The 26,497-nt window shown below is 49.9% G+C and overlaps 1 protein-coding gene across 2 annotated transcripts in view; it reads left to right on the plus strand.

The window, feature by feature from the left end:
• HMMR (hyaluronan mediated motility receptor) overlaps positions 1 to 26,497 on the plus strand; it is a 731,570-nt gene that overhangs the window by 516,103 nt on the left and 188,970 nt on the right. For both annotated transcript variants that reach the window (XM_030213533.1, XM_030213534.1), the window contains one exon: positions 1,157 to 1,315. In XM_030213533.1, the coding sequence (XP_030069393.1) occupies positions 1,157 to 1,315 (159 nt within the window). The remainder of the gene's footprint in view (positions 1 to 1,156; positions 1,316 to 26,497) is intronic.

Raw genomic sequence — 26,497 nt, forward strand, 5'->3', positions numbered from 1 at the left:
ATCAAACGCCCTCGCCACCCGCAGCTGCCAGTGGTAACGCTGTCTGGCCGCTGCTGCTTCCCCTGTTGAGCAGCAGCGGCCACTACAAAAAGAAAAGAAGCGATAAATGTTTTTAAACCCAGCCCAAATCATTCGCAAATGCCAGAGTCTTAAACTCAGTCTCTGCAGCCGCTCCTCCTCTCGCCTGTCATGTCACTGTCCTCCTCCGGGGTCTTACTCCAGGGGCAAGAGGAGGAGCGGCTACAGAGACTGCGTTTTAAGACTTGGTCATTTGCGAATGATTTGGGCTGGGTTTAAAACATTTATCGCTTCTTTTCTTTTTGTAGTGGCCGCTGCTGCTCAACAGGAGAAGCAGCAGTGGTCGGACAGCGTTGCTACTGGCATCTGTGGGTGGGCGATGGGGTTTGATGCGCCGGGGGAGGGGGGTTGATGTGCTTCGGGTGGGGGGAGGGGGGTGTTTGATGTGCCGGGGGGGGGGGGATTGGGGTGATGCGCCGAGGGGGGGGAGTTCTGTGGTGCCGCGCTTGTAGTTTTTTGATGCACCACTCCCTGCCCATTGCTCCAAAGTGGCAGGGAGCGACGCATTGACAGCTGATTCCCAGGCAGGGGGAAGAGTATGGAACACGCTTGTTTCCCTACTCCTCCCCCTGCCTGGAAATCAGCTGTTAGTGACGTCATCCTGGTTAGGAAGCCTAGCTCAGCAACTCCAGGAGCCACGGACACAGGCAAGTCCCACATTAGAACGTTGGTGGTGAGAATTATATATAGGATGAGTTTTCACAGGAGATATGTCTACCCCTTGTTATTTTGTTTTCCTTTTTGCTAAAGATGTGTACTGGCTTGTAACACTTGCTCTTTGGCTGGGGATTCATCTTCAGAAAACTTGCACATTTTCCCTTAAGAGAAATTTGCTTCCCCAGTCAAACTATATAATAAATTAAGGGGAACCATGGGATTGCTATACTATGGGAACTATGCACAAGCAGTGAAAGGCACTTGTCTTTCTAAAAAGTTTTAGAACATTTTTTTTCTAGTGTTAAATAAGGTAACTAACAGCTGTCTTCAAGGAACATCTGTTACAATTATGCAACTTTTTCTATTTGATGCAATCAGGATTGCACCTGTTTGTGAAGTGTCTACTTGTTTGTGTTTTTAGTTATAAAGTGTCCATTACTGGAGAAATGGAGAGTTTAAAGATGAAGAATTCATTGTTAGAAGAGAAAGTTGCAGTGGCAGAGAAAGCTGTTGAGGATGCTCAGCAGAACTTGCAAGAGCTGAAGATGTCTAAAGATAAAACTGAAGAGGAGTATGCCAGGTACAAGGGAAAAGGCATGACTGCAATTCATTTCTATGTATTAGTAGTAAACTGACGGGTAACCACATAGGGCCTTATTCTATAAAGGTTATGCTCCTAAACTACAAGCATACTCTGTGGTCCAAAATACGTTATGCTTGTAATTTAGGATCATAACCTTTGTAGAATAGGTCCATAATGCCTAAATGTAGTGGTATGAAATACCACCAATAAGAGGCAGCATGTGCTTAGATGGAACAATTTTAAAATAGGGAATTGGGATACCTGCAGTTAATTTGTTTATTTATTTATTTGTTTGTTACATTTGTATCCACATTTTCCCACCTATTTGCAGGCTCAATGTGGCTTACATGTACCGTATAGGCATTCACCATTCCGGTAAAGAAAACAAATACAAGGGTTCAGCAAAGTTTTAAGCTGTGCTTTCCAAAAGATGCCTTCAAAGGCCATCTGCCCCTCTAGCATACCCACAGTTAAACTTTCTACCTCTGTGAAGTGTATTTATCTAGCACAAGCTGATGAAGTAATGCCAAAAAAAAACACTTTCCCACCCAACCTACTCAATTCACTGAACAACCCCTTTCTACAATTACTTCCCTCAATTACACACACAGCTAATTCCCTCCCCCAATATGCATACCACATGCGTCACATCCCTTTAGTCACCACTATCCATGTCATTAATCTACTGGTTGCCCATTCCCTCACCTTGACCCTCACTACACTACACCACCATTCTGTGCTCTTTCAAACATCTGAACTTCAATACTGCTAACGATTTTTTAAGTTTTTATTAATGTTCAAATTGTTTGGCATAGGCCTAGCTATCTAGTATCTGTTCTCTTGACTTTAACTGGTTAATTTGTGCTGGCTACTTATCTGTATCATTTGTTCAGTTGTACTGCTCTGTTATCCTATCCCCCCTCCCCCAAAAATAAAATTGCTCTGCCCAGCTCTCATAGGGGCTGGTGCAGAAAGCTTTCCCCACATGGTTACTGAGTTTTATATAGGTTTACCGCAGGATAGCAATGCACAAAGAGTTTTAGCACAGGTGTTAACTCATGTAACCCTTGCTATAATTCCATTCAAATAAATGCAAATATGTTCATTTGCTATCTTGCGGCATGCAAAAAAAAAAAAAAGAGCTTTGTGATTACCATGGAAAAATAACACCAGGGGTCCAGGGCAACCTAGAAGGATTGGTTGAGAGGAGTGGGTGTTTATCGGTTCCCCCTCTGCCCCCCAACCTAACCACCCTGCCGTGGATACCTGCATAAACACTACCACTCCTTTCCCCCCCCCCCCCACCCGCAGTTCAAAAGCTTTCCTCCCTCCTTGAACCCAAACCCCTTTCTTCAAACAAAATTAAATTCATGGTGTCGAATGGCACCCTCTCATCTCCGATCCCACCCAGTGTATCTTATAGGAGAGGTGGAAGCGATGTCCACTTTCGTTTGCCACCATCGTGATAAATGACAGTGCCTAGCCTTCGTGGATGTTTCCTGCCATATAAAGGAAAAGTCCCTTATAAGGCATCAAGTCTCGCATGGTGCATCCCAAGGATGTCGCCAATCTTCAAGGTGGCTGTGCCAGAAGCAGGAGTGAGCATAGCTCCTACCTATGCAGGGGGGAGGGATCGGGGTTTTAGAGGGTGCCACTGGTCACTAGAGATTTATCTTTGAGGAAAGGGGTGGACCAGTAGAACTACAGGGAAATCATTTTCTCTGAGGGCAAGCAGGCTATTAATTCTCATAAGTAGATAATGCAGCACCGTGTTGCCCTGTCCGGGTTTTATAACAAATGTTAAGAGCTTTGTGGAGTGCAAGACATGCTCTACCGTACATGCGCCGGGTGGCTTTACACCTGCCGCAAGGGCATGGTTACCACAGTTGTTTTTCTACTGCAGTGAAGAGAGGACTGTGTCTGGTGTCTCTTCACGTCCGGTTCAGAAGAGCTTCTTTTTGTGAGATTTTTCACTGTACCTTGTCTGCTTTTCTTCCCGTACATGTTTGAGTTTCCTTTATTTTCTGCGTGTTAGGCTGCGTTTAGGCCTACTCTCTGGTTGGGTCTTTCCCATGAATTTTTCTGTGGTGCCTTGCCTTTTTTTCAGGCACCATCGTCTTTCTTGATTTTGCTTTGGAAGTTTTTCCTTCCATGTCCACTAAAGCAGTATTTCCCATGTCCAGTCCTGGAGTATCCCTTGCTAGTCAGGTTTTCAGGATATCCACAATGAATAAATGTGAACTTGATTTGCATGCAATGCCTTCATTATATGCAAATCTCTTTCATGCATATTCAATGTGGATATCCTGAAAACCAGACTGGTAAGGGGTACTCCAGGACCAGACTTGGGAAACACTGCACTAAAGTTCTCAGTGGCTTTAAACGTTGTTCACTGTGCAATCGATAATCTCTTACAAAAAGACATCCATTCTTGGTGTCTTCAGTGCTTAGGGCCTGACCATAGCCCTGTCAACTGGGTCCTTTGCCTTCGGATGAAGAAACAGACCCAGGTTGTCGGGCTCAACGTGAGAGGCTTTTTGGAGCCAGGTCAGAGTCCTCAAGACCCATTGACACGGGGAGAAATGGTGCATCGAGTGGGTCCTCCACACGTCTCAACGCCAACTGCTAGTCAGGGCCTCCGGAACCGGCCATCATTGGACCTGACCTTGAGGTGACATGAAGATTCGACATTGTCTTGATGCTGAGCTTTGGGCAAAGGCCAAGAAGCATCGGTTGGCCTCAACGCATAGTGCCAGGAGCTCTGGGGTGTCGAGGGATTCGGCACTCGAGAAGCGTTCGTGCCGGGAAGATCCTGGTGTTCGGTGAGTCCCTACCTTTCTCTTTTCGGTGCGGGGGTACCGTGCTTTAGTGTGGGCGATGCAGGCATTTGAAAGCTATTCCTGCTGCAGTAGCAGACACTCCTCAGCGGGACTCTGTGTGATGACGTGTTCGAATGCTGGAGAGGGAAGTGCTGAAGTTCCCCTTCCCCGAGCAGCCTTTTCCCACGCTAAAATGGGAATGTTTGCCTTTTTGCTGATGTGGCCCTCTCTTTTCTTCTGATATCGGCTCTGATCCTTTCCCGCCCTGCAGCCTTGATGTGTGCCTGGGGGGGGGGGCAGCTTCTAAAGGACCTTGTGTTCCATTAGAGACTACTGGTACAGGGGATTCCCCTTTATTTTAACCTTTGGTTTCCTTTACCAAAATCACTGTTGAGTCAGAAACTGTTTACATGTAGATTGGGCAGTGGCACAAATTCTTCTCAAACTGCCCCATTATTAAAGGGGATCCAAGGGAAGAACAGAACTACTAGCTGTTTCTATATCTTCTGAACAGGATGTCCTGTGCTCTGGGACCCTTAATTTGAACCTTTCTTCTTAAAGAGCAGGGTGGTAGATAGAGGGCTAAGTTTTCCAGAAGTAATCTGATGGTCCTGCGAAGTGCCGTGTTTTTTTTTTTTTTTTTTTTTTGGGGGGGATGCACATCAGCCACTCTGGGGGCTTCTCTGGGGCAGGGGATTTCTGACTCCCCCCCCCCCCCCAAAGCTCATTCTGCTGCTCTGTATGCCTATATGTTGCAGAAGTCTGGTAGGGGAACTGACAGTTCCTTGATTTCTGGCTTGTTCCCTGTCTGTCTCTTCTGATGGACCCTGCCCCGAAGAGGGGATGTTTTCTCTCCAGCTCAGCAGTAGGGTACATTGTTCCCCTGTCTTCCTCTGTTCTGATGGAGTATTTTTTAGGGCAGTCCCTTTCTGCACAAAGGCAGCAAGAATCACCTGAGCTGGAAAGCCATGTTTGCCTTAGTGGGTACATTGATAGCAATAGGCATCACTGTGGTGGGTTTAGATTTTCTCCGAGGACAAGCAGGCTGCTTGTTCTCACGACTGGGTGACGTCCGCGGCAGCCCCCACCAACCGGAAAGAAGCTTCGCGGGACGGTCGGCATGCAGGGCACGCCCACCGCGCATGCGCGGCCGTCTTCCCGCCCGTGCGCGACCGCTCCCGCCAGTTCCTTTTTTTCCGCGCCTGGAGAGAGTCGTGCTTTGCCGCTCTCTCTACTTCAGCCGCCGGATTCTTGCGATCGCGTATACGCGGATCGCGCTTCGTTTAATTTCCTTTTAGTATTTCTCTGTTACGAAAAAAAAAAAAAAAAAAGACTGCGCGTGTGGAGCACGCGCTCCCCTTTTCCCTCGCTTCCAGCGGGGACGCCTTGTTGCGGCCTAGTGGCCGCTCGGTCGGCTAGTTTTTTCGTGGTGTGATTTTAGCCACCATTGCCGACTTTGACTTCGCCGACGCGATTTTTCCGTCGATGTCCTCGAAGGTCCCGAGTGGATTTAAAAAGTGTGGTCGCTGCGGCCGGCCGATCTCGCAGACCGACACCCACGCTTGGTGCCTCCAGTGCCTCGGGCCGGAGCACAATCTCAAGTCGTGTGCACTGTGTCTCGGTCTCCGGAAACGGACTCAGGTTGCGAGGCAAGTTCTGCGGGACCGTCTTTTTGGAACTTGCGCCGGCCCCTCGACGTCGACCTCGACGGCATCGGTATCGAAGGCCGGATCTTCGGTACCGGTATCGATGCCCGAGACATCGGCACCGATGGCAGCGAACCCAGGAGAACAGGTCCCGTCGGCCCGCCGGTCCGCCGGTGAGAGTGGGGTTGAGAGGCCGCGTGGGCTTTCGGCCCCGGTCACTCCCTCAGCTCGTGAGCCACGGGACCGAACCTTGTCGGACCCGGTACCTCGAGACCGAGGGGGATCGACCTCCTCCTCCTCCATGCCCTCCGGCGCCGGTGACGTGCACCGGAAAAAGGACAAGAAGCGCCGTCACCGGGAGCCCTCGGTGCACCCTGAAGGGGAGTCGACGCCGAAGCGTCATCGTAGAGAGGAGAGATCTCCGTCGGTGGTGGAGGTACCGACGCGTCGGGGTTCCGGCACCTCGGTGCCGTCTCCTGGCCCCCAGCAGCTTCTGGCACCGATACCCTTACCGGCCCCACCGCCTTTCCCGGCAGCGGGCCTGGACGAGTGCCTCAGAGCCATCCTTCCGGGGATCCTGGAAGGGCTGATGCGCCAGGCTGTGCCGGCGTCGGGGTGCTTGCGCCCCCGGCGCCGATGACTGTGGCGCCGGCGAGCTCTAGCCCGGCGCCGGGGCTGTCGACACCGCCGCCGCTGCAGGTGGAGTCCCCGTCGACGTCGATGGAGGGAGCTCCGTCCCCGCCGGCGCGGGAGTCCACCGCTCGACGACACCGAGGCCTCGGTGCCTCGACGTCGAGCCGGGCCCGGTACCGGACTCAGCTACATGAGCTAATGTCCGATACCGAGGATGAGGACTCGTGGGGGGAAGAGGAAGACCCGAGATATTTCTCCTCAGAGGAGTCTACGGGCCTTCCCTCGGACCCCACGCCATCACCGGAGAGGAAGCTCTCACCTCCTGAGAGTCTCTCCTTTGCCTCCTTTGTGCGGGATATGTCCATAAGCATTCCCTTTCCCGTGGTCTCTGTGGAAGAGCCGAGGGCCGAGATGCTCGAGGTCCTCGACTATCCATCACCACCTAGAGAGTCCTCCACGGTACCGCTGCACAATGTCCTGAAGGAGACGCTGCTTCGGAACTGGGTGCGACCACTAACTAACCCCACCATTCCCAAGAAAGCAGAGTCCCAGTACAGGATCCACTCTGACCCAGAGCTCATGCGGCCCCAGTTGCCCCATGACTCAGCGGTCGTGGATTCTGCTCTCAAGAGGGCACGGAGTTCGAGGGATACCGCCTCGGCGCCCCCGGGGCGGGAGTCTCGCACTCTGGACTCATTTGGGAGGAAGGCCTACCAATCCTCCATGCTCGTAACCCGCATCCAATCTTACCTGCTCTATATGAGCATCCACATGCGGACCAATGTGCAACAGCTGGCGGACCTGGTCGATAAGCTCCCGCCGGAGCAGTCCAGGCCTTATCAGGAGGTGGTCAGGCAGCTGAAGGCGTGCAGAAAGTTCCTGTCCAGGGGGATTTTTGACACCTGTGACGTGGCATCTCGTGCTGCGGCCCAAGGTATAGTGATGCGCAGGCTCTCATGGCTGCGTGCCTCTGACCTGGACAACCGCACCCAGCAGAGACTGGCTGACGTCCCTTGCCGGGGGGATAATATTTTGGCGAGAAGGTCGAGCAGATGGTTGACCAACTGCATCAGCGGGAAACCGCTCTCGACAAGCTCTCCCACCGGGCGCCTTCAGCACCCGCCCCCGCGGGCGGGCGTTTTTCCCGGGCCCGGCAGGCTGCACCCTATTCTTTTGCGAAGCGTAGGTACAACCAGCCGGCCCGAAGGCCTCGTCAGGCACAGGGACAGCCCCAGCGCGCTCGTTCCCGTCAACAGCGTGCGCCTAAGCAGCCCCCTGCGCCTCCACAGCAAAAGCCGGGGACGGGCTTTTGACTGGATCCATGGGAACATAGCCGCCCTACAAGTGTCCGTACCGGACGACCTGCCGGTCGGAGGGAGGTTAAAATTTTTTCACCAAAGGTGGCCTCTCATAACCTCCGACCAGTGGGTTCTCCAAATAGTGCGATACGGATACGCCCTGAATTTGGCCTCCCTGCCTCCAAATTGTCCTCCGGGAGCTCAGTCTTTCAGCTCCCATCACAAGCAGGTACTTGCAGAGGAACTCTCCGCCCTTCTCAGCGCCAATGCGGTCGAGCCCGTACCACCCGGGCAGGAAGGGCAGGGATTCTATTCCAGGTACTTCCTTGTGGAAAAGAAAACAGGGGGGATGCGTCCCATCCTAGACCTGAGAGGCCTGAACAAATTCCTGGTCAAAGAAAAGTTCAGGATGCTTTCCTTGGGCACCCTTCTGCCAATGATTCAGAAAAACGATTGGCTATGTTCCCTGGATTTAAAGGACGCATACACTCACATCCCGATACTGCCAGCTCACAGACAGTATCTCAGATTCCGCCTGGGCACACGGCACTTTCAGTATTGTGTGCTGCCCTTTGGGCTCGCCTCTGCCCCACGAGTGTTTACAAAGTGCCTCGTGGTGGTAGCGGCCTACCTACGCAAGCTGGGAGTGCACGTGTTCCCTTATCTCGACGATTGGCTGGTCAAGAACACCTCGGAGGCAGGAGCCCTCCGGTCGATGCAGTGCACTATTCAACTTCTGGAGCTGCTGGGGTTTGTGATAAATTACCCAAAGTCCCATCTCCAGCCAACTCAGTCTCTGGAATTCATAGGAGCGCTGCTGAATTCCCAGATGGCTCAGGCCTACCTTCCCGAAGCGAGGGCCACCAATCTCTTGGCCCTGGCTTCGCGGACCAGAGCGTCTCAGCAGATCACAGCTCGGCAGATGTTGAGACTTCTGGGTCATATGGCCTCCACAGTTCATGTGACTCCCATGGCTCGTCTTCATATGAGATCTGCTCAATGGACCCTAGCTTCCCAGTGGTTCCAAGCCACCGGGAATCTAGAGGATGTCATCCGCCTCTCCACCAGTTGCCGCACTTCACTGCTCTGGTGGACCATACGGACCAATTTGACCCTGGGACGTCCATTCCAAATTCCGCAGCCCACGAAAGTGCTGACGACGGATGCATCTCGCCTGGGGTGGGGAGCCCATGTCGATGGGCTTCACACCCAGGGTCTGTGGTCCCTCCAGGAAAAGGATCTGCAGATCAACCTCCTGGAGCTCCGAGCGATCTGGAACGCACTGAAGGCTTTCAGAGATCGGCTGTCCTGCCAAATTATCCAAATTCGGACAGACAATCAGGTTGCAATGTATTACGTCATCAAGCAGGGGGGCACCGGATCTCGCCCCCTGTGTCAGGAAGCCGTCGGTATGTGGCGTTGGGCGTGTCGGTTCGGCATGCTTCTCCAAGCCACGTACCTGGCAGGCGTAAACAACAGTCTGGCCGACAGACTGAGCAGAGTCATGCAACCGCACGAGTGGTCGCTCCATTCCAGAGTGGTACGCAAGATCTTCCGAGAGTGGGGCACCCCCTCGGTGGATCTTTTCGCCTCTCAGACCAACCACAAGCTGCCTCTGTTCTGTTCCAGACTTCAGACACACGGCAGGCTAGCGTCAGATGCCTTTCTCCTTCATTGGGGGACCGGCCTCCTGTATGCTTATCCTCCCATACCTTTGGTGGGGAAGACCTTACTGAAGCTCAAGCAAGACCGCGGCACCATGATTCTGATAGCGCCCTTTTGGCCCCGTCAGATCTGGTTCCCTCTTCTTCTGGAGTTGTCCTCAGAAGAACCGTGGAGATTGGAGTGTTTTCCGACTCTCATTTCGCAGAACGACGGAGCGTTGCTGCACCCCAACCTTCAATCCCTGGCTCTCACGGCCTGGATGTTGAGGGCGTAGACTTCGCTGCGTTGGGTCTGTCTGAGGGTGTCTCCCGGGTCTTGCTTGCCTCTAGGAAGGATTCCACTAAAAAGAGTTACTTTTTCAAGTGGAGGAGGTTTGTCGTGTGGTGTGAGAGCAAGGCCCTAGAACCTCGTTCTTGCCCTGCACAGAACCTGCTTGAATACCTTCTGCACTTATCAGAGTCTGGCCTCAAGACCAACTCAGTAAGGAATCACCTTAGTGCGATTAGTGCTTACCATTATCGTGTGGAAGGTAAAGCCATCTCTGGAGAGCCTTTAGTCGTTCGATTCATGAGAGGCTTGTTTTTGTCAAAGCCCCCTATCAAGCCTCCTACTGTGTCATGGGATCTCAACGTCGTCCTCACCCAGCTGATGAAACCTCCTTTTGAGCCACTGAATTCCTGCCATCTGAAGTACTTGACCTGGAAGGTCATTTTCTTGGTGGCAGTTACTTCAGCTCGTAGGGTCAGTGAGCTTCAAGCCCTAGTAGCTCATGCTCCATATACTAAATTTCATCACAACAGAGTAGTGCTCCGCACTCACCCAAAGTTCCTGCCGAAGGTGGTGTCGGAGTTCCATCTTAACCAGTCAATTGTCTTGCCAACATTCTTCCCCAGGCCGCATACCCGCCCTGCTGAACGTCAGTTGCACACATTGGACTGCAAGAGAGCATTGGCCTTCTACTTGGAGCGGACACAGCCCAACAGACAGTCCGCCCAATTGTTTATTTCTTTCGACCCTAACAGGCTAGGGGTCGCTGTCGGGAAACGCACCATCTCCAATTGGCTAGCAGATTGCATTTCCTTCACTTACGCCCAGGCTGGGCTGACTCTTGAGGGTCATGTCACGGCTCATAGTGTCAGAGCCATGGCAGCGTCAGTGGCCCACTTGAAGTCAGCCACTATTGAAGAGATTTGCAAGGCTGCGACGTGGTCAATCTGTCCACACATTCACATCACATTACTGCCTCCAGCAGGATACCCGACGCGACAGTCGGTTCGGGCAGTCGGTGCTGCAGAATCTGTTTGGGGTGTAAATCCAACTCCACCCTCCAGGACCCGAATTTATTCTGGTCAGGCTGCACTCTCACTTAGTTGTTCTTCGTAGGTCAATTCCTGTTGTTTCCTCGCCGTTGCGAGGTTCCATTGACCTGGGTTCTTGTTTTGAGTGAGCCTGAGAGCTAGGGATACCCCAGTCGTGAGAACAAGCAGCCTGCTTGTCCTCGGAGAAAGGGTATGATACATACCTGTAGCAGTTGTTCTCCGAGGACAGCAGGCTGATTGTTCTCACCTACCCTCCCTCCTCCCCTTTGGAGTTGTGTGTTTCATCTTTTGCTAGTCATTCAACTGGCGGGAGCGGTCGCGCACGGGCGGGAAGACGGCCGCGCATGCGCGGTGGGCGTGCCCTGCGTGCCGACCGTCCCGCGAAGCTTTTTCCGGTTGGTGGGGGCTGCCGCGGACGTCACCCAGTCGTGAGAACAATCAGCCTGCTGTCCTCGGAGAACAACTGCTACAGGTATGTATCATACCCTTTCTGAAAGTTCCTGCGATGACTAAGGCTGTTCCTGGTGTGGGGAACAGCATCGGAGCAGGGCTCTTTGTATGTTGGGCCTCTGAAAGGGCCTATTTAGTATTTTTATTTACAGACTTTTCTGTCCCCTCAGTTTTTCTCTGAGGGCAGTTGCTTGAACAGCTTGGAAGTTTTCCTCCTTCCTTTGTGAAATTCTTTTTATCCTGGCAGTACAGGCATTGCCTATGAGCACATCATCCTGAGTGTGCCTGATCTCTGATTTTGGAAAGTTCAGCAGGACAAGTCTTCTGAATTGCACTCAGTCAAACCAGAAAGCTGAGCTTGTGAAGAAGCAGACAGTATAAATTTATCATACCAGAAAGGAGAAGCCAGTAAACTGCTTGTATTGTTCTGGACATTGATTGAGAAAGCTATGTTTGAGCTGTAGATGCATTTATCAGAGGTTGAGTTGATGAAGAGACTGAAAAGTTAAGGAAGTTTGAATCCAGTTAAGTGACTGTTCCTTAAGTTTCTGACTCTGTGTCTCTGGATTCCATAGTGAGAGGTAATCTGCCAATTTTGAGTTCCTTGTGCTGCACCTGTGACACCTCAGGAAAGCAGTTCTAAGATTGTCTGAGTCAGAAGCAGTTAGTTGTCAGAGATAAGCACAGGATGGCAGATCTTACTACCAAACAGACTGTATCAGATGAAGTGGCCCCTGTACCAGTCAAGCAGGAGCAGCCAGGTGGTAGTGCAGATACGGTGGACACCCTCCCCCTTCAGTCCCAAACCGGGGTCAAGTGTAGAAGAACCCGAAAGTTAACCCAAAAGGCTCTGGAAATTTACCAAGCTAAACAGCAAAAGTATAAGGAGAATTTAAGTAAGCTTTGGGAAGAGGTGGAGAAAAATATACTGAATGCTTCAGAGGCAGGGGTAAACAAGGAAACCTGTTTTTCATCTATTCAGATCAGTTACACATGTTATCAGCAGAAGATAGAAGAGTATTGTCAGTTCTTAGGTGAGACAAATACAGTGCAGAGTCTTGGTAGAAAAAGAACTCCAAGAGGCCACAGATCAAAAGCGGAAGTGGCCGAGGCCATAAAGAAGTCAGAGACTGTAATTGCAAATCCTCAGGACAGTGTCTCCCTGAGCTCTCACTCTTCTAAGCATTCGTCCAAAAGCTCAAGATCCTCCAGGTCACGTGGAACAAAACCGCTCTAGCCACTCAAAAGCTAGCACGGCAGCTCTCCAGGTGAGGGCCTTGGCAGAGGTGGCCAAGGCTCACCACCGCATCGGTGAAGAAGTAACCACCCTGAAGTTAAAACGGGCTGCGCTGGTAGCTGAAGGAGCAAGCAGAAGGGCTGAGATGGTGGCTGAGGAAGCATATAGAAGGGCTGAGGAAGCACGCAGAAGGGCCAAGATGGAGGCTGAAGCTGCACATAAAAGGGATGAGCTGGACATTATCACAGAAGCGCTCCAGTAAGAGAAAGAAATAGCTTCACTTGAGGCAAAGGCCAAGGCTCTCGAAGTTGCTGTGGGTCAGAATGGCGGAAAGAACCAATTTAGCCACTTCGCCTCTGAAGACTACGCTCCACGAACCAAAACTTATGTGACCGCACACACTCCGCCACCTACCAGTTCATTGAAGCAGTTCAAGTCAGAAGAATCCTCATATCCTGAGGAACCCGACCCATTCTCAGCAGAGTCCAATTTACCTGAAACGAGCAAGCCCAAAGCAAAGCATGCGACGGAGGCAGGCCCGGACGACAGTGATCCACACGCATGTACGCACACGGATGCACTACCACTGGCACTTGCTCCAGAAAGATGCGCTAACGGAGACACTCCATTTCAGCCGCAGAGTCTGAGCTTTCAGACAGGGTGGGGGCAAAAGAGACCCGATCGAGAACACTCATCGCAGAGTCTGAGCCTTCACACAGAGTGGGGGCAAAAGAGACCGGAGCAGTCGCTCTTAAGCAGGATATCGGCTGAACTCCCTTGGCCTAAACCAGAGGGAGCTGGACAGCCACACCTCATCGGGCGTCAGAGAGGCGCAAGCCAACCAACCAGCAGCGATGTCAGCTGCTCGACTTGAAACCACAGCAAAAGGTAAGCCAGCAGAGTATCTGGCCAGCAAAGATCTGTGGAGTGCAGAGCTTACCCAGACCAATGACCGCCCTGAGCGCTAGAGGACGTGGAAATCCGATTCCAAGAATGCCATAGCGAGTATGAAGCTTACTGCTGAGCAAGAGATGTATACGATTCCACACGGGCTGGGAAAGGAAACAGCCGCACTTGTAAAAGAATTGAAGTCAGATAATCTCGCCAAAGATTGCGAAGTACCTATCCAGTGTACAGAACATGGCAATGACTAGAGCGTCTATGCCGTACACCCAGATGATGCCGAACCGTATTCTAACCCTGAGTCAAATCATGGTGGGGCAACGGAGGAAGAGAGGGCATCAACCTCCAAGCCACTCCAAGGTGCACAAAGATGTATGAAGGAAACCGTGAAGGGAGATCCTGCACCAAGACATGCCTGACTGAAGTGCATCTTGAAGGACGACGTGACAAAGCAGCCAAAACGTACGTCGTCACAGATGAGCAGAGCAACGGGTCTCTCACAAGATCAGATTGCTATGATCTGTTCGACATCCACCAAAACTACTCAGACGGCATCAAAACTTGTGCAAGGGCCGTACAGACTGTAGGGCAAGCAGCAGGCGATTACGCAATAGAGGCTATGAATGGCGACATCACGCCATGGTCACCCACACGGGTCGAACGTGACCAGATACCAGATGACAAGGGTGAGATTCCCACGCTTCAGGCTGCCCGGAATCACCCTTACCTAAGGCCCATAACCGACCAGCTTGCACACTTGAATCCAGATGCTGAGATCTCGCTCTTGCCGGACAGAGATGCACCAGAACCCCTGGACATCCGTGAATCATGCAAGAGCCCACGCAGTGCTCCCTATGCACACCCACTCAACTTGGGTTGGACAAAAGTAGGCGATGCCTGCCTCAAGCGAACAAGAAAGTCAAATGTCAAGGTACTTTCCACCAATGTCCTAGAAAGCGGGCGCTCTTCCTTGTTCGAGCAATGTACCAACCATCTAACCACCAAAGAAGCTGCCGCCCAGAAGGAACAGAGCATTGTCCCAACGCTCTGCAAAACAGTCTCTCCAGCAGACTTAGGAGAACACCTGGTAAGCTCAGTATTCCAGAACACCAAAGATGGAGACAAACCTGCCTTCTCCATAAAAGATAAAGAGTTCCTGAACATGATGAATAAAGAGTTCAGTAAAGATGAGTCATTCCCTTCAGTAAACCGTGCTAGAGACCCAAAGAACCTAGACCTGGGTGTGGACACACCCTCATTTCAATGCCGCCTTGGTCTAAGCTGGGACCCAAAAAAGGACATCTTCACCTTTTGGGTCTCCATCCAGCTGTCACAGCGCACCCAACGAAGCATCTTGTCTACAGTGAATGGCCCAAGATTTCACTTCTTGGACCACCCGAAGAAGAAGCACAAGCACAGAGAGTCACCATCCTCCTATTGAGACCAAAGAATGGCAGATTTACCACCTGAAAGACTGAGTGTTGACCAATTCACTTATGTGGGGCTAGACATCTTTGGGCCATTGTCAGTTATCTCGAGACTGACCAGTGGAGGAAGTGCAAACAGCAAATGATGGGCCGTTATGTTCACATGTATAAGCATACGCGCGATCCACATCGAAGTTGTAGAGTCAATGGACATTTCAAGCTTCATAAATGCTCTCAGTAGGTTTTTCTTAATTCGTGGTCCAGCCAAGCAGATCCACTCTGATTGTGGGTCCAACTTCATGAGTGCATGCAAAGAACTGAAAATAAACTTAGAGAAGAACGGTGCATCTGCCATTAACAGATACTTGAATGACCACCACTGCATGTGGATATTCAGCCCTCCCCATGCTTCACATATGGGGGGAGTTTGGGAGCGCATGATTGGGATTGCTCGCCGCATCCTTGATTCCATATCATCAGAAACAGGGGTTAACCGCCTCACCCATGAAGTTCTAACCACACTCCTGGCAGAATTGTCTGCCATCATCATTTCAGACCTCTGATCCCAGTTTCCTCGGATCCAGAGTCACCTTTGATCCTGGCTCCGGCTACGCTCCTAACATAAAAGACAGGCGTGCCTCCAAACCCGCCTGGAGATTTCAATGATAAAGACTTATGCAGACGACGATGGAGACAAGTCCAGAGCCTTGCCAACACCTACTGGAGCCACTGGAGATGAGAATACCTCCCGACCCTACAGATCCGCAGCAAATGGCAGATCAGTAAGACCAACATCCACGAGGGCGACATTGTCTTCTCCGAGGACAAGCAGACTGATATTCTCACGTGTGGTTGACGTCACGTCGCCCCCCGGAGTATTTTTAGCAAAAAATCACCAGAAGTCTCTTCTAGAGCGTTCCACCGCGCGTGGTGCTCGTACTGCGCATGCGCGTGCACGATTTCCCGCCCGCCGCACGGTCACGCTCCTCGGTTTCTTCTTTTTCTCGTCTGAGGAGACACGGAGTTCTTTTTCAAGCGCTTCACGTTTCCTTGCTCCCGGGGTGAAGTTTCTTCCGTCTTCGTCAAAGACCGTGCTGTATCCGTTCCTTTCTACGAGGATTGTTTAAAAAAAAAAAAAAAAAAAACTCTTTTCCTTTAAATTTTCAGTTTTTTCCCCATTTTATAAGTTTTCTTTATTGTTCATCGCGACTGTGTTAGGTCGCTCGGTCAGGGTTTTTTCTCCTTGTTTTGTCTTCATTTTTCTGACAAAATCGTGTCTTTTGATTTAGCGGACGCAATTTTTCCCGCCATGTCATCAAAGACTCCCAGCGGCTTCAAGCCATGCGTCCGCTGCAACTGGACCATCTCTGGCACTGATCCGCACTCCTGGTGCCTTCAGTGCCTTGGGCCCGACCATCTTCAGGAGACCTGTAAGTTGTGCCTCAAAATGAAAAAGCGCATTCATCTCCAGAGAGTCCCAGAGAGAAAAACTTTTTGGGTCCGGTACCTCAGCGTCGGCGGCGTCGACATCGGTACCATCGACATCGAGGGCAGCATTGGCATTGGGAGACCGGGTACAGGCTGCCAAAAGACCAATGCACGCTGGGAGCAGTGATGCATCAAGCGGGTCTCCACCCGCCTCGGCACCTCCTGCTTTGCAAGCCCCCCAGGACCGACCTGTATCGGACCCGGCCCCGAGGATGCGTGTGGATTCCACGTCCTCCTCACCGGTACTGAGGAGTCTCGATGACAGGCGTCGGGCGAAGGCCAAGAAGCACCGTCATCGTTCTCCTTCTCGACACGGTACCGGGAGATCCGGGTCGTCGAAGCATTCAGCACCCGAGAAGCGTCGACGCCGAGAGGATCGCTCTCCCTCTGTGATGGAGGTGTCGACGTGACGGTCGTCTGGCAGCCCGGTACCGGCTCCCCAACCCCTGCAGGTTCTGCCTCTGAAGTCCACACCGGCACCGCAGCCTTCCTCGACAGCTTCTGTAGATGAGCATATCAAGGCTATTTTTCCTGGTTTCATGGAAGCGGTGCTGCACCATTTGAGTCCAGCACTGGAGGTTGTAGGATCGTTTGTTACAGGTAATAAGTTATCTGTGACCCAGGTTCCCCAAACAGAACTATCTGCGGACAAATTATTCTGTACTCGGTCTAGGGGAGGGAACCTTGGAACCTAGCCAATTACTTCCGCTAGAAAGAACTGAAACTGAGAAAGCAGGCTGAAATATATATTAGTTTTTATTATAGATATATATGAAAAGGTATACAAAATAGAAACTCTGGCAAAGCTTTAGCTGAATACAAAAAACTGGCTGATAAAATTACCACCTATGCGTCACACTACTAACACTAATTCTTACTGGCTACCAGATAAAATTACACAACTGATTGTACAGGTTACACTATGTCACGAGGTAGTACGGTTATTAGCAGCTTATCTCCTGATCATGGTATGACTATACCCAGACTTCGCTCAGGTAATTTCCACTCACTAAACCCAGACTAATAGGAAATAAATCACCGTGTCTCTCACCAGACTGACCTCTGTGGCTGTCTCCCGGGAATGGGCACAGGATACTTCACAGACTCAAGCTGAGATTGCAGCGAGTCTTACTCAGAGCTAGGACCGGTACTCTGCAGCAGACAGGGACGGCACAGGTCACTACTTGAAGGTAGCCGAACCACACGGTACTTCTCCAGATACACAGTTCATCAGATGAGGACCTAATCAGGTCACTCTGGTCTTCTTTACACCTGCACCTTCTTCCAAGGATTCCGACTAACTTCTTTCTTGTTCTCGCTCTTCCCAGTACCTCTTGGTCCAGTGATTGCAGGAACCCAACCTCTAACTTCTTCAGCTTCCTGCTGGCAAGAAGCGTCCATTGTTCTTGACCTTCAAGTTGTTACATTGTGTTATGCATTTTCTGTTTCTCACCCGGCCTGCTGGAGCCCTGCCTCACTCCCTTACAGCTTCTCAGGGAGATAAAGAGGGGCTGGTTTGCCCACAGCATGTCCTTGGATGTTACATGACTGCTAGTGATTTTCCAGAAAGCTGAATTAGCTAAATCACTGATGTACAGTTCATAGGTTGCAGACGCCATCTTTATGTCATAGGATTATGCAGGCCAAGACCAGCAAGGTGAGACACACAGAGAAAAAGCCCTACAAGGTACCGGTACCGACGGTGCCGGAGGCTCCTGTGACACCTAGCCTTTTGCAGGTGGTGAGGTCTCCTTCATGGAGTCGGCAGCCTCCCGGGTTGACTCTCCATTGTCATCGGTGGAGGAAGCTTCACCGGAGTCTCCTGGGGAGTCGACTTCTCGACATCGTCATCGAGGTCACCGCACCTCCATTTCGAGACGGGCTCGGATCCGGGTGCTCTTTCTGGAAGCTGTTAGCCCCATCCGATGATGGCTCATCTGATGAGGATGGCGGGCATGGGTTTCTGTGCCGAGGATCTCTAGGTCTTCCATCTGATTCAACTCCCTACTCAGAGGCAGCTCTCTCCTCGGAGAGCTTGTCTTTTTCATCTTTTGTGCGGGAATGTCTGAGGCCATTCCCTTCCCTGTGGAGATTGTCGGATGAGCCCAGGGCCAAGATGCTCGAGGTCCTGGATTATCCATCTCCACCTAAGTTCTATCTAACCCAGTTCATTTTCATGATACACTCAGGGAAGTGCTGAGTGGAACTGGGAGAAGCCTCTTTCATTCCCAACTATCCCCAAAAAGCTGAGTCCCGTATCGGATCCACGAGGAACCCAGTTTCGGTCAGGCCTCAGTTGCCTCATGATTTTGCAGTGGGGATTCCACTCTCAGAAGGGCCAAAAGTTCTAGGAATTTTGCCTCTGCACCCCCGGGGCGCGAACATAGAACCTTGGACGCTTTGGGGAGAAAGGCGTATCAGGTTGCATGCTCGCATCCAAAATTCAATCGTACCAGCTCTTTACGAGCATTCATTTGCGGAACTCAGTGAGGCAGCTTGAGAGCTTGGTTGACGCGCTCCCGCCGGAGCAGGCCGAGCCTTTTCGTCAAGTGGTCAGGCAGCAGAAGGCGTGTCGCAAATTCCTGTCCAGGGGCATTTACGATACTTGCGATGTGACATCCAGATTTTCTGGTATGGGTATAGTGATGCACAGACTCTCATGGCTGCATGCCTCTTACCTGGAGGAAAGGACTCAGCAGAAGATTGCGGATTTCCCTTGCCAGGGGGATCATCTTTTTGGAGAGAAGGTTGAAGATTGATCATCTCTATCACCGTGATAACGCTATGGATTCTCTCTCCCACCGGGCGCCTTCTGCCTATACTTCCTCATCTAGGAAGTTTTTTAAAGGGAAGAGGAGTGCTTCCTACGCCTCTAGGGCCGTAGGTACACTCCTGCTTCTCGAACAGCCGGTTCAGGCTCTGCCACAGCACGCTCGTTCCGTCAACAGCCGTGTGCCGAAGCAGGCCCTGGTAGGATGACATTAAATAAATAATCTTAGGATAACAGTTACCCACAGATCACTTAAACCAAGATTCCCCAATGCAGAAGTCTGTCTAACAAACTCACTAGCTCTGTCTAGGGTGATATATATATATATATATAGATAGTATATATATATATATATATATATAGGAATTTTTGCTTCTGGACCCCACTCCAGGGTGTTTTTTGTTAGAGAAGTGAAACACAAGCCACAGTGATATATAATTATGTTTATTAGAAGTAAGAAAATAGATAAGATACAAAATATAGAACTCTGCACAGGCTTCTATGCACTATAAATCTCTTACTGATATGAACACTACCAAAATATATTGTCTGACTATATACTGATTATCCCTAGCCTAAGTACCGTAATGATTAGAACAGTACAAATGATATCCTAATAATCCTTATGAGAAAAATCACACATCTTATGCAAAATACACAGTAGCAGCTTCTTCTCTGACCAAGAGATGACATAAACCAATCTTACATTAGATAAACCCCACTAACTAACCCCAGACTAGGAAGTAATTCACCGTGATCTCACTGTTCTCCTTATGACGGCTTCAGATGACAGGATTAGATTCCCCAGACATTGTCTCAGCTGTCTGTGTCTTAGATGTCGAGCAGGTCTCTCTCTGCAGCAAACAGGTTTCCGTCCCTCCTTTGGATCTCAGAGCCAATTTCTCTGCCACACGTAATTGCACCAGTTATGCAGGTCACAAGGTTGGAATCCAACACAAGTCTCTGGCTCACCCCGAGCCGTTCTGGGATTTCTCAGGTCCTCTGACCGGTTGCTCCTCTTCCGAGGGTTCTCCGCCTTACTACTTTCTTCAGTTCCCCCGCTTTTCCCAGTACCTCTCGGTCATGTGACTGCAGGCACCCAATATGATCTCGTAATTTAGTACCTGGGCGAGCAGAGTTCTTTGTTTTGTGACCTTGGAACTTCTGGTGCTAAGTCTTGATCTCCCTTTCAGCTTCTCCGGATGATAAAAGGGGAGGGGGTTGGAACACAGAATGTCCTTGGCTTCTGTGAATCTGCCAGTGTTTTTTCCTCAACGCTGAAACTGGATCTCACTGACCACAGTAGGATTCTTGTCAGAGGTGATAGCATCCATCTTGTTTGTAACAGGATGCACTAGGCTTGTATGAACCACAGCCATCACAGGTAAGATCACAGGGAAATACCCCTACAGCCCCTGCAGCTCCCCAGCAAAAACCAGGGACGGGTTTTTGACTGGCTGCAGTTCAGCATAGCCACTATCAAAGTGTCCGTGCTGGACGATCTGCCTGGTGGGGGGTGGTTAAAATATTTTCACCAAAAGTGGCCTCTTGTAACCTCCGACAGGTGGGTTCTTCAAATAGTCCGGTTAGGATACACTCTAAATCTGGAATCCAAATCTCCAAATTGCCCACCGATGTTACAAGAAATTCTACCCACTTCTCCAGCAATTAATATGTTGGAAGAAATGATTTATTTTGGGGAAAATAGCTCTAGAGCAACTCGCCACTGCTTATAATTTAAGAGCAGGTGCTGTATTTATATTGATTTCTCCACCAATCACCAAAGGTGATAATTGCAATAAATTAAATATATATTAAGTATATATATAGCTTCAATATACTCAGAACACAAAGAGACCGTATTTTTAGTTTCAAAAAAAGGTTGATTTAATATACAATTGCACACGAGAGGTAGGTTTTAAGAGGAATCTTTACAGGTAATCTGTGCGTAAAATAGAACAAAGTAGCAGGTAGATCAAAAGTTATGTTACTTACAAGTCCTTGTTACACAGTATGAACAGCATTAGGTAAGCACATGTTTTAGGAGCAAGGCATCAGCGGACCCCAAAGAGAGCAGCAGTTTCCAAGAGAGGCAGGTTTCCAGAGGAGGCAGGTCCCAAGAGAGGCAGGTTCCAAGAGGAGCAGGTTCCAAGAGAGGCAGGTCCCAAGAGGAGCAGGTTCCAAGAGAGCGAGCTGGGCTGTTTCCAGGCCTTTTATAATGTTAGCAGAGAAGCATGGTGTGTGCATGTCTTGGATATTTTGCAAGGCATTATGGTTAATGTAGTCTCATGTCTGCACACGACCCCTGAGTCCTGGTATGACATCATGAGACTTACAGTCTGGATTTTGCTGGCAAATGTCTTTTGATGTCCTGTTCAGTCTCTGGGGCAGATACACATTACAAGTCCTTCCTTTCTGCACATGTCTGGAAGCTGATGGGAGGGGCAGGTATACCTTTGACAAGCAAATGTCCTGTTTATGCTTCCTCTGAGTCCTTTGTTTTATTCAGGTGTCCACCTTAGTCCATCTTTTGTTAGGTGGGAGGGCAGAGGAAGCTCTTTTGTGTTTGTTAAGTGTGTGTAGTTAAAAAGGAATGGAGAGAGAGAGGCTTGAAATGAAACTATTCTCCAAAAGCTGCACAAACATATATCTTCAAAAGATACACAAATATATTGGTGTATATATAATCCAGCAAACATGCTACATATTTCAGTAATAAACTGATACCATTACACTGAGAGCTCAGTCTTTCAGCTCTCAGCACAGGCAAGTACTTGCAGAGGAACTCTCCGCCCTTCTCAGCGCCAATGCGGTCGAGCCCGTTCCACCAGGGCAAGAAGGCTGGGATTCTATTCCAGGTACTTCCTTGTGGAAAAGAAAACAGGGGGGATGCGTCCCATCCTAGACTTAAGGGGCCTGAACAAATATCTGGTTCGAGAAACGTTCAGGATGCTTTCCCTAGGCACCCTTCTTCCCATTATTCAGGAAAATGATTGGCTATGTTCTCTGGACTTAAAGGATGCTTATACACACATCCCGATACTTCCAGCTCACAGGAGGTATCTGCGGTTTTGGCTGGGAACGCAGCACTTTCAGTACTGTGTGCTGCCTTTTCGCTTGGGGTCTGCGCCCAGGGTATTTACCAAGTGCCTGGCAGTTGTTGCAGTGTCCCTGCACAGACTAGGAGTGCATATGTTCCCTTATCGCGACGATTGGCTGGTGAAGAGCACCTCCCAGGCAGCAGCTTTACAGTCCATGAGGATGACTATTCAAGTGCTGGAGCTACTAGGGTTTGTAATCAATTACCCAAAGTCCCATCTCAGGCCTGTTCAAAAATTGGAATTCATAGGGGCTCTGTTGTGCACGAAGGCAGCTTGTGCCTTTCTTCCCGAGCCAAGAGCAGACAACCTTCTGTCTCTGGTCTCCAGGGTTCAAGTGTCCCAGCAGATCACAGCTCGGCAGATGTTGAGACTTCTGGGGCACATGGCTTCCACAGTTCATGTAACTCCCATGGCACATCTTCACATGAGATCAGCTCAGTGGACCCTAGCTTCCCAGTGGTATCAAGCTACAGGGGATCTAGAGGATATGATCCAGCTGTCCACCGACTTTCGGAATTTCCTTCAGTGGTGGACAATTTGATCCAATCTGGTTTTGGGGCGCCCATTCCAAATTCCTCAGCCACAAAAAGTGCTGACGACGGATGCATCCCTCCTAGGGTGGGGGAGTGCATGTTGATGGGCTTCATACTCAAGGAGCTTGGTCCCTTCAGGAAAAGCATCTTCAGATCAACCTCCTGGAGTTGCGAGCGATCTGGAACACTCTAAAGGCTTTCAGAGATCGGCTATCCAACCAAATTATTCTAACAGACAATCAGGTTGCGATGTACTACCTCAACAAGCAAGGGGGGTACCGGTTCTTGCCCTCTGTGTCAGGAAGCCGTTCAGATGTGGCTTTGGGCTCGCCAATACGGCATTCTTCTCCAAGCCATTTATCTAGCCGGCGTAAACAACAGTCTGGCCAATAGGTTCAGCAGGATAATGCAACCTCACGAGTGGTCGCTGAACATGGCTGTAGCCAGAAAGATTTTCCGAGAGTGGGGCACCCCCTCGGTGGATCTTTTTGCCACTCAACTCAATCACAAGGTCCCTCAGTTCTGTTCCAGACTACAGGCCCACGATAGGCTAGCGTTGAATGCTTTTCTCCTTCATTGGGGGACAGGCCTTCTATATGCGTATCCTCCCATACCTCTGGTGGGGAAGACTTTGCTGAAACTCAAGCAAGACCGAGGGTCCATGATTCTGATAGCGCCCTTTTGGCCCCGTGAGATCTGGTTCCCTCTTCTTCTGGAGTTATCTTCTGAAGAACCATGGAGATTGGACTGTTTTCCAACCCTCATTACTCAGAACGAGGGGGCGCTTCTACATCCCAACCTCCAGTCTCTGGCTCTCACAGCCTGGATGTTGAGAGCTTAGAATTCGCCTCCTTGGGTCTTTCTGAGGGTGTCTCCCGAGTCTTGCTTGCTTCCAGGAAAGATTCCACCTCTTTTAAATGGAAGAGGTTTGCCATCTGGTGTGACGACAGGGCCCTAGATCCTTTTTCTTGTCCTACACAGACCCTGCTTGAATACCTTCTACACTTATCAGAGTCGGTCTCAAGACCAACTCAGTAAGAGTTCACCTTAGTGCGATTAGTTTTTGTCATCAACGTGTAGAAGGTCAGCCTATCTCTGGACAGCCTTTAGTTGTTCGCTTCATGAGAGGTTTGCTTTTGTCAAAGCCCCCTGTCAAGCCTCCTCCAGTGTCATGGGATCTCAATGTCGTTCTCACCCAGTTGATGAAACCCCTTTCGAGCCACTGAATTCCTGCCATCTGAAGTACTTGACCTGGAAGGTCATGTTCTTGGTGGCTGTTACTTCAGCTCGTAGGGTCAGTGAGCTTCAGGCTCTAGTGGTTCATGCTCCTTATCTTAAATTTCATCATAACAGAGTAGTCCTCCGCACGCACCCTAAGTTTCTGCCGAAGGTGGTGTCAGAATTCCATCTGAACCAGTCGATTGTCTTGCCAACATTCTTTCCTCGTCCTCATACCTGTCCTGGCGAAAGCAAGCTGCACACTTTGGACTGCAAAAGAGCATTGGCCTTTTACGTGGAGTGGACAAGCCCCCACAGACAGTCCGCCCAGTTGTTTATTTCTTTTAATCCCAACAAGAGGGGAGTTGCTGTCAGGAAACGCATCATATCCAGTTGGCTGGCAGATTGCATTTTCTTCACTTACACCCAAGCTGGGCTGACTTTAGAGGGCCATGTCACGGCTCATAATGTTAGAGCCATGGCTGCGTCAGTGGCTTATCTGATGTCAGCCACTATTGAAAAGATCTGCAAGGCTGCAACTTGATCATCAGTCCACACATTCACATCTCACTACTGCCTTCAGCAGGATAGCTGACGCGACAGTCGGTTTGGGCAGTCGGTGCTGCAGAATCTGTTTGGGGTTTAGAATCCAATTCCAACCCCCCTAGGCCCATTTTTACTCTGTTCCAGGCTGCACTCCCAGTTAGTTGTTTATTGTTTCAGGTCAATCTATGTTATGTCCTCGCCGTTGCGAGGCCCAATTGACCACTGTTTCTTGTTTTGAGTGAGCCTGGGGGCTAGGGATACCCCACACGTGAGAATATCAGCCTGCTTGTCCTCAGAGAAAGCGAAGTTTCTTACCTGAAGCAGGTATTCTCCGAGGACAGCAGGCTGGATATTCTCACAAACCCTCCCACCTCCCCTTTGAAGTTGTCTTTCTTTTCATCTATTGGATTCAACTGAGGAGCGTGACCTCGCGGCGGGCGGGAAATCGTGTGTGTGCATGCGCAGTACGAGCGCCACGCGCGGTGGAACGCTCCAGAAGAGACCTGGTGATTTTTTGCTAAAACATATTCCGGGGGCGACGTGACGTCACCCACACGTGAGAATATCCAGCCTGCTGTCCTCGGAGAATACCTGCTTCAGGTAAGAAACTTCGCTTTACTCAGGGACAAAGAGACTCAACGCAATGATTGGCCCCTGGCATTAGTCACCAAAACCATCCCCAGTAGAGACAGAAACATCAGGAAAGTTGAAGTCAGAACTGTGAAACAAGGAACATCAAAGAACTTCTGCAGACCCATCACTGAAATTATGCTCCTTGTACCATATGAAGAGGCATGAGCACCGAGAGCTAGCATCCAACCATGAAGATCAGAGGCTCAAAGACTTTATCTCTCTCTTTGTGTTTAGTGTTGTTGTTGTTTGTCTCTCGTTTCAGAAGATAACTCCACAGCCAACGGTTGCCCCGATTATAGTTAATGGATTTATATGCTGTGCATGTATAAATAATGATGAGTGGTTCTGTTTTTTGACAGCCTTGCCTAAGTTACAGTGGAACCCTGGAATGGGTTAATGTTGTTGTTATTTCACTGCTAGGTCATGTGAGCTAAGCATTGTGTGTAGTGTAGTTTATGGTAATGCAACCACGCTTGCCACCTCATTGACAAGCTCTGTTTCTATTGGTCTTTACCTTCTCCTCTGGGCTTGTGTGTGCCCTACTTTCTAGCCCTCTATCTTTCTACCTCTGTATCCATTTTACTGTCAGTCAGCTCATGTCCTGTTAAACGCTCTGAAGAGAACTTTTTTTTTTTTTACCTTGTACATATCTTTATGTTAAGATATAACATATCCAGCAGACCAGCTCTGATCCTCTCCTGTAAACCCAGTTGTGTTTTTTCACCTGCTCAGCAAGCTGGGTTTCTCAGATTTCTGTCTCCATCCACTGAAGCAACTGTCAGAATCACGAAGTCTCTGTGCCAAGAGGCAATCTTCTGAACTGCTGACTGTGAGTACTTTGTTGTGTTATTCAGTAAAGAAAATATCAGAAAAGAAAGAGACTTCAGGTGTGCTGATGTGTCAAGGTTAACTGCAAGGTACTGAGACTTTCGGTAACAGGTCTTAGGAGACTTATACAGCGGTTACCTAAAATTGCGGAGAATGTGATGCACAGGGAAACGCTTTATAAGTTTGCACTGCACTTATTTTTTATCTCTGCACAGAGCGCGCCATGCAGGTCTCTCCACAACATGTCCGAAATTCAAGTGCCCGGGGGCTACATTAGGTCACGTGTTCAGCACTGCCCTCAAATTGACCTTTATTGGACTAGAGTACTAACATATGTTGACATATTTGGCATTGTTTACATCCTGATATCCCTTTGCTGCTTTTTGCTGATTATCCCTTGGGCCTAGCCTTTTCACCTGGGCCTTATGGCTTTTTTACATCATGCAATTCTGTTTGCCCTTAAATCCATTCTTTTTTTCTTGGCTAGACTCTACTGGCCCAAACTTTTCGTATTGGAGAGCCTCCATGATTTGTCAACATGCTTGTCTAGCAGATGGCATTTTGTGATTTGTCTCATGCCTCTGGTAAATGCTTTCAAACTATATGGCAGCCTTTTGGGGGGATTCTTGACTACATGAGCACGTAGTTATTTGCTCAATATCTAA

This window comes from Microcaecilia unicolor, chromosome 8, assembly GCF_901765095.1.
Source record: "Microcaecilia unicolor chromosome 8, aMicUni1.1, whole genome shotgun sequence".
Lineage (NCBI taxonomy): Eukaryota > Metazoa > Chordata > Amphibia > Gymnophiona > Siphonopidae > Microcaecilia > Microcaecilia unicolor.